Genomic DNA, 14,324 nt, shown 5'->3' on the forward strand with positions numbered 1-14,324 from the left:
GCGAGGAGGCAAATAACGCCATAGACAAACAGCAGTGATGTCTGATGGGTGTGCGGGACACCAGAGTGCGGCCCGGGCACACGGTGTTGCGGTGGAGGCTTGCGGAGGTGCTTGTGGCCGGAGATAGTGGACAAGCGGCTGGGCAGCGGCTGGAGGTTATCCCAGACCTGCTGTGCCATGGCGGGGACCAAGGCTTACATGGTTTAGGAGGACATACAGTGACAGAACAAGCAGGAATGACTTTAGGATGACAGAGAGGGGAGACTGAGATGAGCTCTTAGGCAGAAGCTCTTCCCTGTGAGGGTGCTGAGGCGCTGGCACAGGGTGCCCAGAGAAGCTGTGGCTGCCCCATCCCTGGCAGTGTTCAAGGCCAGGTTGGACACAGGGGCTTGGAGCAAGCTGCTCCAGTGGAAGGGGTCCCTGCCATGGCAAGGGTTGGAACTGGATGAACTTTAAGGCCCCTTCCAACCCAAACCAGTCTGTGGTTCTATGATTTTGACTCTATAAATTGTGAAATTTTCCCCAGCTGTTCCCATATCTTGGTTTAGGACAAGCTCACAATTATCAAACCCAGCTTTTCAGAACAAACAATGCAAACTGCAGGAATTACCTGCACTGTTTTCAGTGGATTTTCAGGTGGATATTGATCCGTTTAATTTTAGGGATTAATCATTTGTGCTGACAATGCACAAAGATGATAACTCTCTGGACAGAACAACAGTGTGAATCTAGCAGCCACAAGAACGAGTAACAGCCCAGGGGACATTCCTTAAGCAATTACACGGGTACTGAATCGTAGAATCAACTAGGTTGGAAAAGCCCTTTAAGATCATCAAGTTCAACGCCCCGCGGCCGCCGGCCCGGCTGCGACCCGGAACGCGGTGGCCGGGCCGCTGGTGTCACCGCTAACAGGGTCCCCCAGCGGGGACCGCCGCGGGGTGGCACCGGGCGCTGCTGTCCGCCGGTGCCCGGTTGGGTGCCGGACATGAGAGCTCATCCCGGCCTGGAGGCGGCGGCGGGCGGCAGCGAGATGGCGGCTCCGTGCGCCGAGCGGGAGCGGCAGGAGCGGCTGCGGGAGGCGGCGGCGCTGGGGGACGCGGCCGAGGTGCAGCGGCTGGTGGAGCTGGGGGTCAGCCTCAACGCGCAGAACGAAGTCAACGGCTGGTAAGAACGCCCCGGGCCTCCCGGTGCTGGTCTGCGTTCACCCTTTGGCGTGAATATGGAACCGCTGTCACCCGTCCCCTTCCCGGCTCCTGGGTGTCCGCTGCTCCCTCAGGGCACCGTGTGGTTGCTTTACATTGATGTTGTCTGTTTGGAAGGGCACAGGCAGCCAAATCTCAACCGTGTTCACATCTAACCAGAAATACCTTTATTAACTCCTAAATCAGGTTTGGGAATGACTTTTCTTTTAAAGCAGGGCAATTGCAGGATGTTGCAGTGTTATATATAAATGCTTCGGGTTTTGATGTCTCATTCAGACACTAAACCCAGGACTTTTCTGTAATAGGCACTCGTAGAAGTGGGACTCTTATCAATGAACACACACGCACACACACACAATGTTATTTGAAGCAGGATTTACAGGGAATGCTCCGGCATTTCAGCAGTCTGTTTCCCCGAAGTTCAATGCAGCTGTATTGGGCTTGGGGTTGTAACTGAAGTAGGAAGGCTAAAATTAGGTGAAAGCTTGATCAGCAGCTTTGAGAAGTGTGGGGCACTTGCAACTTGAGGTTCAGCTTGTGGTGATTCAAATTAGAACTTATAAAAACTCACTGATTCGTAAGATTTAAAATCAGCGTGCAAGATAAACAGGTACCAGTCATCTACATGAGGTTGTATCTAAAACTGAAATTGGTGAAAGTAATCTGTCATAAAATACAATTGTTTTTAAAATGAGCTGGTCATTTGTAACTATATCAGTGAATGGATCTTCACTGTGATTTAAGTTTGCTTGTAGAATTAACATTACTTCAGGGAGACTTAGTATGTCTGATGCTGAGAGGTGCTGAGTACTGACATTTTGATGCATGTCAGGTCCATGGGTAGATGTTACCTCTGTGTGAGACCACGTGGAACGGTCAGGATGGATCCCAGGCTCAGGCCGATCTGCACATGTGCTCCTGCACATTCCTTCTCACCAAAGCAAACCAGTAAATTTTGCCCTCAAATCAGACATGACCATGCTGTATGTGCCTTTTCCCTCCACTTTGTTCCTAACCAGTTTATGACTTGGCAACGTGCTAATTCTGAGTTCAAGCAGGTTGTTCACACTCATTTCACAAGGAGAAATGTGTGAAAAGTCCAGCAAACACTTCACAGGGAAACTAAACAAACCTGGTCTGAGTTTCATGGAGCTTGTTTCAGATTATGTGGGCTCTCTGATCAGGAATACTTTCTGCTGACAAAATTCCTTTATCCCACTGTGAAAGGGCACTTTCTAGCTGAAATGGACAGCCCAGCCTTGGTGGGAAAACACAGGACTTTATAGTATTGCTGACAGTACCATCTTGGAAACACAGATCTTGTAAACATCCTTCCTAGGGTTGCCTATGAAGAAAAATAGTACATATATATACACTTACATTCCTGTTTCTTCAGTTAGATGCTGCAGTGACTGGTGACCTTTAATTCAGGCATACTTTCCACCATCAAGGTGCATTCAATTTAGTAAGAAGAAGTTGTAGAACGGAGGTTTACTTAAATCAGAATATACAAAAATGAACAAGGTTTTGCAAGTTACCTTGTCTCCTTTTGGGTTTATCTGATGTGTATGCCTCCAAAGATCAGATTCTCTTTTTTTCCCTTGCATATTTGCACACAAGAAAACTCAAAAGAGCCAAATTTTCTATACAAAGTTGAGAGTTACTGGTCAAGATACAACTTTGCAGGTTGTTTTCTTAACAACAACTCAAATCAACCAACAAACCAAAAACTGAAGTGGAAAAAAGCCTTTTGGATCTGGACATTCAATGGAAGCTATTTTCCCCTTATAAGTTTATTATTTATCTCTGCTTTATTTAATTCTTAAGCAATAAATAAATAAACTTGGAGAAGGGTTCTGTGTGTTCATCTTTCTGAAGTTTTCTGCAGCTGGAGCTAGAGAATTAAGATGTAAAAACTAGGGAAAGATCAAACATCACTAGAACCTGGGTTAGGGAAGAATGGTTAAGACCATATAATGAGTTAGTGTGTAAGTACCTAAAATAAGCTCTGTAGGTTTTAGGATATTTCTTCACTCTCCAGGTCAGCAGCTGCAAACAGCAATTTGAGAAACCCGACAAGTGGTTTGTTCTATGCATCATTGACAGACTGCTGAAAACTGATTTTGTGCAGATCAAAGCTTCAGAGTTGCTGCTGCAGTGAATATCGACTGGGCAAAGGGCTGTGTGCTTAGAAACTCTGCTTACTGTATTCTGAACAGCATTTACTTTCCAAAAAGTGCAAGTCATTGCGCTGACAGCATTAATTAAAGAGTAAAAATAGCACCCTAGGGAAGGCTCACATAAACACACACTCAAGTATTTGAAGTACAACTTATTCTGTTCAAGATTAAAATGGCATAACACAAACCTTCTTTTTATAGTTATATATTAGAACTTTAATACGTGACAGATTGAAAAGATCTTGAACTTTAACAATGCAACTGTGGTAATTTGGTATCTAGCATTAGAGCAAAGAGAAACTACATCAGCAGGTGTCACTGCAGGCTCCAAAACCCATCTAAATTTCTAAGGAAGATTGCAATTGAAGCCTCTGCTAGACCTGCACTGGGTCTTGTTCTTCTCCTAGGTAGCAAGAAGGGGTGGAAGTTAGTCTGCCATAATTTAGGATTTAAACAGTGTTAACATTTTCCATGTGCAGGACTTGTTTGCACTGGGCATGTAAACGGAACCATGCTCCGGTAGTGGCTTACCTGCTGCACGCTGGTGCTGACAAGGAGATCCTCACAAAGAAAGGAGAAAGGCCAGCCCAGTTAACATCAAAGAGAGAGATAAGGAAGATGTTGGGAGGTAAACCGATACAAGACTGTTTAAAAGGCTGTTTAATGTATGTATGTTCCAATCGTTATTTTGCATGTGAAGATGCTGTGTTTGGATCTCAGTAATAACTGACTTGATTTCTAAAGTGTTTAATTGGTAAGAAATCAAAGTTTAAGAACAAGATTACCAACAAATTCCATATTCAACCAGCCAAACTTTTGTTCTAAACACTGAACAATTAGAAAAGCTGTATTTTGAACAACAGCATGATTAAACCAATGACAGCTAAATGCAGCTTCCTATTTTGAAAAGAGCAACAGGAGAAAAATCTCTCAAATTTGTATGAAACCCTTATATTGCAGAATCATAGAATGGTTTGGGTTAGAAGGGACCTTAACATTCATCCAGTCCCAGCCCCCTGCCACAGGCAGAAAGACCTTTCACTTGCAGTAGGTAGCTCCAAGCCCCTCTGTCCAACCTGGCTTTGAACACTGCCAGGGATGGGGCAGCCACAGCTTCTCTGGGCACCCTGTGTCAGCGCCTCAGCACCCTCACAGGGAAGAACTTCTTCCTAATGTCTAAGCTATCTCCCTTCTAGCAGTTTAAAGCCATTCCCTTTGTCCTGTCTGTACATATCCCTGTAAAAAGCCTCTCTGCAGCTTTCTTGTAGCCCTTTTAGGCACTGGGAGCTACTCTTAAGGTCTCCCAGGGGCCTTCTCCTCCAAGCTGAACCAGCCCAGCTCTCTCAGCCTGGCTCCCCAGCAGAGCTGCTCCAGCCCTTCCAGCACCCCCATGGCCTCCTCTGGACTTGCATTAACAGCTCCATGTCCTTCTTAGATTGGGGTTCTAGAGCAACACCTCATTTACCTCACATTTTCTGGAGCTTAGACACTGTGTTAAATAAATGGAAAATTAGCAGCCCAGATAAACAGCTCATTAAAGGACATTGGTAGAGCATTTTTACCATGATTTGTAACTGCTGGTGCAGGGTAGGCTTTGCTGCTAGAGGTAAGTAAATTGAAATGTGGTCTATTAACACCCTCTTTCCTCCCCTTTGTGTTCCTGTTTTCATTATTGTCTCCCAGCTGTTGAACTGGTAATGTTTCAGCTCTCCCAGTACTATGTGTTCTTTCCCCTTTATCCCCTGCCTTAATATCGAACAACAATATTACCCTTTGTTTTTCATTGCCTTATACATTACAAAGATGATAGCATTATACCACCAGAGACCATGTTACAACATGCTGGCTATGGATTAAAACAAATCAAACCAAACCAGAAGTATTGCAGTGTTTAGAAGGAAATAGCACCCCTGGAATTACTAGAATCAAACTCTGCTTTTGTGTTTACTGTATCACAACATCTGAGCACGGTTCTGTTACTCTAGGAAAGAAAGACTTAGTGCTTCTTGATTCATCTTGTAACTTGTAGTGCTTTTAACATACCTGTCCCTCCCCATAATTAAAAACAACCACCCCCAATGCAATACCAATACTTCTCTTTTCCCCTCAAATCAGTCTTGGAGAATGTTGGTTTGTTTGTTTTACAGTGGAAGAGGATGAACTGCCAGACTTAAACAAAGAGTCAGATCTTCCAATCATCCCTAATTACCTGGCTAACCCACCTTTCCCTTACGTTTATAACACCATGAGTAACAGTATTCCAGATCCCTCCATGAATGGGAGTATCTCACACTTAGAACCGCAAGATACCGACTCTGCTTCCTTACCTGATGTGGAGACTTACAGGCATGCACCGCTACACCATGGGAATGCTGCTCCTGAGGTGGCTGATACTGCAGGCACACCATCACTGCCCCGAGGGTGTACTGTACCTCCACACACAACTCCTGTCATTCAGAGAGGTCCAATGTACCAGGGATCTGTGTCTTGGAGCAGAAGTGGCCCTTCACTGGCTGGATCGAATCAATCTGTGCCTCAGCAAGAGAATGGCTCCTGTATGGGGCCTGTGCCAGCATTTCAGCCTGTTTTCTTCACTGGAGCTTTCCCACTTAATATGCAAGGTAACAGTAAAAATCTCTTCTTGCTTTGTCTTAGGAATTGTGTCACATTGGACAATGAAAATAGACAACTCCAGGTTATATGTATTCAAAGCATTTCAGAGATTTTCAGGTTCCCACGGTTAGGCATTCAGGAAGCATTTGAAGGGAATTAAAGAAGCAGATACGCTGTTTCTGCTGGAACTGTTATTAAAATATTGGTGAAAATATTTGTTGTTTGTCTCATGCTCTAAAAGCATGCAGACACCAGTGCAATTAATTTCTTAAATAGCATACTCCAAGCTGCAAATAAGGAATGTGACTACACAGCCAGTGAGCTCAAGAGAGAACATGCCATGGCTCAATCTGCAGACCCAAGCCTAGAGGTGCACAATTACCTGATCTGCCATTTCTGCAGGTGAATTTTGCTTGCCCAAAGAGGGAAAGCTCAATTTCAGCTTCAGTTCAAAAGTCCATTCTTGAAATAAAAGGTGTTCTGATGCCATGAATTAGCAATGAGAAGTTAACTGATGACCAAAAGGATCAAAACCCGATAGGAGTGATCTTGGATTACTCAGGAAGTTGATAACCAGTATAATCTGCTTTTAAGTTAGCTTAAATCCAGTAGGGTATGTGTCCATTCAATGGTTCATACTTGCATTCACACACGCTGTATTAAACTTGCAATGATTTTCTCATATAGGTTGATGAAAGTCAAGCTAATGAAAACCCTGGTCATCCAAGTCCAGATATTTGATTTCTGAGTACTCTTGTATTGTTAGAAATACAAACAAAGTTAATAGATCATAGAAATATTTGGAAGTTACTATAGAGATATCTTTCCAATTCCTTTATATATTTGCTTATTAATGTAGCTTTTTATTTCTAATAGAACTGGTGCTGAAAGTTAGAATACAAAACCCTAATCTCAGAGAAAATGACTTCATTGAAATTGAACTGGACAGACAAGAACTGACCTATAAGGAACTGCTCCGAGTGAGTTGCCTTGAGCTGGGCGTTAACCCTGAGCATGTACAGAAGATCAGAAAATTACCAAATACAATGTTAAGAAAGGTAAGAACTCCAAACTTTGAAGTGCAGTAACGTACAGAAAAGATTTTTAGGTTAGCATTGAAAGGGATGTGTTGGTCACCTGCATAGGCCCATGTTGAAAAAAATCCCAAAACAACCAAAAAAAAACCCAAAAGAAAAACCTTTCAGCTGTCAGCACTCAGCAGTTGTTTAATTTGGGGCTTTTGGTAAAAAAGTTCTCAAGTTTCTTGATCATTTTCTTTCACAGATGTTTGGTGTTGAGCCCAGTTAATATCTGATTTCTCAATTATGTTCTTAACTTCAGTACACCACCACACCACTGTGAGCTCCCATCAGCATTTGAAAGGCCTGCAAGTCCTGACCGAGTTTTGCTGAGTTAGTGAGGACTGTGTGCAGTCTTTTCAAGAACCAGAAAGGTGTTTCAGAATGATTGAGTGCAGGTCTCTCAATGTAACTCTCTTCAGTGACAGTCACCTGTGGAGCAAACAGGACATGGACCTGCTGACCTGTAGTACTGATTCACTGTTGACCTTTCTGTCGCTGTCAAATCCCTCTAGAGCATTGTTGGCGTCAGTCATGGCACTAATCTGATTAGTCCTAGACTAATAGCCTTCACTATACTGCATCCTCACTGACTATATGAAGACTTATTCTGTTAGTCAAGAAGTGAAAGGAAAGTAAGACAGAGAGGCATAAGCAATTCTGTCACTTGCCAACTTCAGTTGTGTTGAAAGGACTGGTTTTACTTCCAGCTCTAATTACTCAGGTTCTCTGGACTGCGGGACACTTATTGTTCCTTGAGGTGGTACAGAACTAATTCTATTTAATGCTGTTTAGCAGCAGGGTTCTGCTGCAGCAGGGATCAGAGCTCAAGCCTGTGCTGTGGGAGGGTGTCTTCCCTTGCTCTTCCATTGGAGATCCTTGCCAAGCCACTCTACTGCCATGCTGGTGGGCTGCTCTAGAGGAAGCTGCATACAGGGCCTTCTCCATTAGATGCAAGGATTAATTCATGAGCTTCTAAGAATTACCAAGGTGGGAGGAGGAAAAGAGGAAGTTGGGGGTAGATGCAGAGGATCTTTACAGGCGTAATTCCACTAATCACTTGCACTCATCAGTGTTGCATTCCTTCTAAAAATAGACTGAAGTAAGTGAATGGGATTCCAGAATAAATACAAGATACAACAGGATGTCTGCTTTCTAGCTTACTGTAAATAGTCATATTTACAGATAAATACATACCCTGTGTTAGCATGAGCCTGTTATTTTAACATACCTCTGCAAAACTGAAGTTTATCACCTAACAACTTACTGTATCTATTTAAAGGACAAAGATGTGGCAAGGCTACAGGATTTCCAAGAACTGGAGCTTGTTCTAACAGTAAGCGACAAAAACTTACTTTTCAAAGTCCCAACACTTTCTGAACGGAGTGGTTATAACAAGAAGGCATCAGAACTTACATATTAATTGTTTAAAGAATAAAACAGAAGATTTGTAGCTCTAATTTTAAAAATAGGTTTGAAATATAGTATCTATAAGGGCTAATCATGTAAAAAAATCTATTTTGTTAACCATGGAATGAACTAAAATTGTTACGCACAGTTACAGCCTCTAGTTAATCCAAGAGTAATGAGTCTGATGTAAAAGTAGCTTAATGCAAAGGAAGTATTGGTAGAACTATCTGTTAGTACGTCACTTTTCCTTACAAAAAGATAATCTTGAAATACTGCAGAGTTAGCAGCTCTCAGGGAAAGGCTTACCTTAAGCTGTTCTAATAATTTGTTTGCTATAAAATAGCAGAGGTACTCAAGCTAAAGAACCTGCCATGAAACCCATTTAATATTTGTACTGAGTCCATTACCATTAACATTCACTGTTTGGATTATGCATTTTAATTCATATCTTAGAAGGAAAAAAACCAGAAGGGTTTGAATCTGTGGAAGAAGCACAAAATTATGTCTACTTTAAATATTATCAAGTGACTTATTACCTTACACGTAATCACTTACAAGTGATTTCTTAATCCTTGTTTACACTTTTCCCTATTTCTCAGGTTGAAAATGTGATAGCATTTATCCAAATCATAAATATGCTCTCAACCAAAATCCCTTTTACTGTCAGTAAATAGTACTGACATGTGCAATTTAAAATACTGTTTTTCTTACTGTGTTGACATTGCATTTCTCCAACGCTGCTTTAATTTCCCCTTTTGAAAGCACAAAAATTGTATTTTCCTTTTACATTCTTGAGAAAGGTCACATCTTGAACATTTAAAGTTGCCTGTGTAAAAAGAAACTATGTATGTCCAGGGTTTTCTGGGCTAATACTAAATCTTGATGTTCCTATGCAACCTACTTTATTTTCCCACCAATGACTTGTGTTTACCCATGTTGTTTACTGAAAAAGAATTACTTTTGCTGTTCCTGGTACTTAAAATGCAGAATTAGACTACTTTGCTATGAAATTCTGTAATAAATAAATTTAAAAGTATTTAAGAGCTGGATTTTATCATATTTTTAGGGGTTTAGTATTTACTCAGTCATTTGCATTTGAGGAAGAGTTCTGTTCTGGTAGCCTAACTGTAAAAGTATGTACTACCTAAACCTAAAGTATGAGATGTAACAGGCAAACAGAACATACCGAACTGGATGGAACTTCCCTCTGTGTCTTCATCTTTCCCTCACCACCAGTTTTTTTGGAATCTACAGCAACCAAAGGATGTTATGATTGCCTTGTCCAAGAATTTACAGCCCAAGTACAATGTATGTGGCCCTATAAATGGGATTTATAGAAGTAGGATGCTGAGCAGGGAGGAAACGCTGAGGTGAGAACTGCATTTGTGGCTCCAGATGACTGGAGTTAGTTAGGGAGCCTTGTCCCCTTTCTCGGAGGCTGTGGCAGGTAGAGAAGTTGGTTCTTCCCCTTCAGTCAGATCAGACACCTCTATTACAGCTAACACAAGAAGAACCAAATTCACCCGTGCTCTCTCTTTCCCATCTAGTGACTAGTACTTTGTGCAAAGGGAAGCAGCTTCAGCAGCAGATGAGCACACAAGAGGGAGCTCTCTCCCAATCTGCCCTGTAGTCGGATGGCCAATGTTCACCTGGAAACACAGATCCGTGCAAACACTCCTGTGTACCAGTTAGCTAGACCAAAGCTCAGTCTCCTAAGGGTAATAGTAAAACGTTTTGTCACAGCAGAATAGCCTCTTCTGAAAGCTGTTGGAGGTCAAATGTGCTCTGAGTCATTGCAATAGCTGGGGTTTATAACAAATTGCTTGTGGTACACTAACTGCTGGAATAATAAAATCATTGCTCCTCGTATCACACTGTTGCATTCTCCCTGGCACAAAACAGATGCGGTTTACACATCTGCTGTGAATGCCAACTAAACCCATGGAAGTACCAGGATTAACTGGTCAGACCTACTATAAGGAAACTCAGCTTCCTTGTTACACTGATTATCCTGCAGATGCCAATGTTATCTATGCATTCCAAGGAATATTTTTATACCTTATGCAGTTTATACACAGAACATACTATTAACACTGCTAACAATCTGATCAGTGTATAATCATTACATTACTGTGTATGATAAATAATTCATTACTTTGTGCTCTGCTTTATGAACTGTGAATGGCAAATGCTTGGCTGTAGATTTTTGTTTCTATTTAAGAAGTCTCATTTGTAAGAATTAATAAATGATTATTTTTGTCTTCTCAAAGTCTTTCTGAACTTTACTGATGGGGAAACAGTGGAACTTTTTCTTCCTGGGTAGGTTTCTACAGTGCTTGGTGTAGGGAGCAAGGAACTAAAGCAAAAGACATTCTATCTGATTCTAGCAGCAAATGTTGTTTAAACACAGGACTCCTTTTATCTGAGGAGGCTTTGTTATCAATAATAACGTAGATATTTAATTCTGCAAAACAAATCACACATTATTTCAGGTGATTAAGTGTTGATTGAGAGAAATTATATACACATCTGCTCCGCTTAAGTGGAGTCTTACTCATATCAACTCCATGTGCAAGAGAGATACAGCAAAATTATAATACTTCTGTGCCAGTCATGTCCCTGCAGGCTTCTGTGGAGTCTACGACCCTGGTAGAAACTGTGTAGTTAATGATTTTTATTAAGCCATCTGCAGGTTTAGTTTTAAATACATGTTACTTGTAATTCTTAGGCTGAAAAGGAATTCTATAATGCTGAAGTTGCCCTTGGCAGGGATACCAAAGATCCTGGAATAGCTCACAGCCTTGAAGCTGCTGCATTCAACTCCCTTGTCCTGGGGGAAAGACTGAAAGGAACAGGTTGGAGCCATACAGAGATTAAACATTATTTCACTGTTTTTCAGCTGAGTCATTGCTCAACAGAGCTTGTTTCCACCTCAGAACCAATGAATCCTTATGCAGAAAACACAGAGAACAGGTGTAATTTTTGGTACCGTTAATATAATTTACTAATTATAAACCTGAATACAGCACATATTGCCCTGTGACACATACATTTGCTTGGCAGAATGTTTGGCATTCTTTGGGAAAGAAAAAGCATATAATAAAATAACTTTATGTATATAGAAAATATTAAAAAATATAAAATTCACTTTCTGGTCCTTATAATTGTAAAATATTTTGTTCACATATCACAAGTTCAGCCTACTACAAAAGCTGTTGGTAAATTACAGTACATTCACAAGTCACTTTTGTGCCAAGTCAGTAATATTAGAAAAAACTGAACAAATATAACAAACCAAAACCCCGAAGGGTCTTCTTTTCATGCCAGTCCAGCATCTTTGGCCATACTGTAGAAAACACCCTTTGATGCTATGAGGTTTGCGGGTGTATCGAACTCAGCTACTGTTCCATTGTCTAGAACAAGAACCCTGTGCCAAACAAAAGATGATGGGGGAAAAATATGTCAGAGAATTCGTTGCAAGAAATGAGATATCCCTTTTTATCACAAAGCAAACTGCTCTGGTCATTGCCTTGGCTTTGTTTTGCTCAATTCTTTTCACACATTGAAACACAATGGATGATAAATGTTCTACCTGAGCTGCTGTTTGATTTAAAAAGGCACTGTCTCCCAGGGCCAGTAAAGGGGGGGAAGTACCATACTGGTAGTTCTGGAATTGAAAATAGGGTACCAGAAAGCCAAGGAGATAAAAGCTCATAAAGTATATATATATTTATAAATATATTTATATTATATTATATATATATTTATATATATATATATATCTATAAATATATATATAATATATATAAAGCATATATATAATATTATATATATAATTGATATATATAAAGTATATATATAATTGATATATAAGTTTTCTAAATATATAAATATATTTTAAAGTATTTAATATGATGTGAGTAAAAAAGTTATAGCAGCTGCTAGTGCAAAAAAGATCCATAAGTTTGCTGACAGTGCTATTAATGCAGCTGGGAATTATGCCTTGTGCAGCTCTGGTTAGTGAATATAGAACCCATTTATTATGCCAACAGAGGTATAGTCAGGTCTGGATATTCTAGGATTATACGGCTTAAACATCATTGCTTACATACCACCTGACAAGATCATCAGTGTGACTATCTAGGGACAAACTGGACCCTTTTAAGTGATGCTTCAGGTGAATGGGTGAGCTTCCCTGCCACGCACCATGAAGAGATTTTTTACCTTGTGTAATCCATAATCGTGTTCAGCCTGTGTGCTATTGTCAGCACCGTGCAGTCTTCAAACTGGGTCCGAATTGTCATCTGGATCAGATCATCCGTCTCAAGATCAATGGCTGCTGTCGCTTCGTCTAGGATCAAGATCCTTGTCTTGCGGAGCAGCGCTCGTGCCAGGCAGACGAGTTGTCTTTGGCCAACACTGCAAGCAGAGGTAGGGTTTCACAAAGAGGCCCCACTGCCCTTGGCTCTCTGCTGCTTACAATCACTTGTGCTAGAACAGATTACTCACCAGGTAAAGTTAGGGACAAAACCCAGTGGTATTTAGGAAACAGCCTGGTCTGTCAGCCCTAGAGCCAACATCCATCAGCATTACTCAGCTAATTTAGTGTATGTGTTCACTTACTGCCAGTACTGACAGAGCCAGCAAATGTCCCTTTCAGTCAGTGTGACAACTAATGATTACAGAATGATTACAGTGCTTCAGCCTGTGTTTTCAAAAGCACACACGGTGGTAACAACACCGAGCATGTGCAAGCGTATGAAAAGAGAAGAAAAAAGGAAGAATAAAAACGTTCTGAGGTTGTCAGTCCTTTCTGCCATCACAAAAACATTCATCCCATACATAATGGTTATGGCACAGCCTCAGAAGCCAATGCAGTGTATCAAAGCATGGCATTTTATCATTCTCGTTCATGTCTTCATGCGTCTTCCAAATAATAATGGCACATAAACCATTGCTAAGGTGTCAGTTTAGGCAGAGGACTCCTATTCAGCACAGCAGTTATGCATGTTGCCATGGTATTGCCCCTCCTACCAAGTTTAAGGAACTGCCTATTTCTAATACCATGTCCCCCTGAGATTTCTTTCTTTACTGGTAAGACAAGATTTCAGTATGGGAGAAACCCTTCCCAGCAGCAAAGAAGAACCAGATAATTGGTGGCAGAGGCAGAACAGCAGGCAAATGTTTGAGCCTTAGCTGTTCTCCTGAAACAGAGGTATGTGGATAATCATTTCAGACACAGTGTAAACCTGTGCTCTAGCATTACTTGCTGTTACAGCTCAGTGAATGCTCAGTGTATGTTTCTATGCATTCCTTACCTAAGATTTTCTCCACCTTCAGAGCATTCATAGTCCAGCATGGATGGCTGACTGCTGACAAACCGCTTCAAATGAGACAGTTCAAGAGCTTTCCATATTTCTTCATCTGAATACTTATTAAATGGGTCCAGGTTCATCCTCAGTGTTCCAGAAAAGAGAACAGGATCCTGGATATAAACCCATCATTCATTAGACAAGTGCTCTAGCTGTGTAAGTACAGATATGAATTACTGCTTTGAAGTCTCCATTACACTGCAGGTAAGCCACCTGCCAATCCCATCCACTCTGAAACTATAGTACTTCAAACTCAAATTCCAACTGTAAAGATGCTTTATCCTAAACCTTGTTTTATCACCCAGCATCAGCTTAGAAGGTGGCAGGACAGCACCACTTAAACTATAAATAGTGTTTTTCTGAAACAATTTTCTGAGTGTAACAAAGCATTTTCCTCTGTGGATAAACCATTATTTATGGCTTGCTGCACTGTGAGAGAACCTTCCCTTATTGTGATACACAGGAACG

General features: G+C 41.2%; 2 protein-coding genes across 4 annotated transcripts in view; one reads left to right on the plus strand and one right to left on the minus strand.

Moving 5' to 3' along the window:
- Positions 1 to 944: 944 nt before the first annotated feature.
- On the plus strand, positions 945 to 10,753 carry LOC101870257 (ankyrin repeat domain-containing protein 40). 2 transcript variants are annotated; one of them, XM_034067930.1, is made up of 6 exons: positions 945 to 1,164; positions 3,862 to 4,010; positions 5,530 to 6,003; positions 6,872 to 7,053; positions 8,357 to 8,410; positions 10,032 to 10,753. In XM_034067930.1, the coding sequence occupies exons 1-6, from the start codon at positions 986 to 988 to the stop codon at positions 10,032 to 10,034; spliced, it is 1,041 nt and encodes a 346-aa protein (XP_033923821.1). In that variant the 5' UTR covers positions 945 to 985; the 3' UTR covers positions 10,035 to 10,753. The 2 variants fall into 2 exon arrangements, with proteins under 2 accessions (XP_033923821.1, XP_033923820.1); XM_034067929.1 differs by lacking the exon at positions 10,032 to 10,753 and having other exon boundaries at positions 8,357 to 8,629.
- Positions 10,754 to 11,460: 707 nt separating this feature from the next.
- Positions 11,461 to 14,324, minus strand: part of ABCC3 (ATP binding cassette subfamily C member 3) — a 49,493-nt gene continuing 46,629 nt past the window's right edge. The window contains exons 29-31 of one of the 2 annotated variants that reach the window (XM_005144257.3): positions 13,803 to 13,969; positions 12,709 to 12,903; positions 11,461 to 11,911 (exon numbers count right to left, since the gene is read on the minus strand). In XM_005144257.3, coding sequence (XP_005144314.2) covers positions 11,803 to 11,911; positions 12,709 to 12,903; positions 13,803 to 13,969 — 471 coding nt within the window. In that variant the 3' untranslated portion in view covers positions 11,461 to 11,802. Of the gene's footprint in view, positions 11,912 to 12,708; positions 12,904 to 13,802; positions 13,970 to 14,324 lie in introns of those variants that run through there. The other variant, XR_004079972.2, reaches the window with a different exon arrangement.

Source organism: Melopsittacus undulatus, chromosome 11 (genome assembly GCF_012275295.1).
Source record: "Melopsittacus undulatus isolate bMelUnd1 chromosome 11, bMelUnd1.mat.Z, whole genome shotgun sequence".
Classification (NCBI taxonomy): domain Eukaryota; kingdom Metazoa; phylum Chordata; class Aves; order Psittaciformes; family Psittaculidae; genus Melopsittacus; species Melopsittacus undulatus.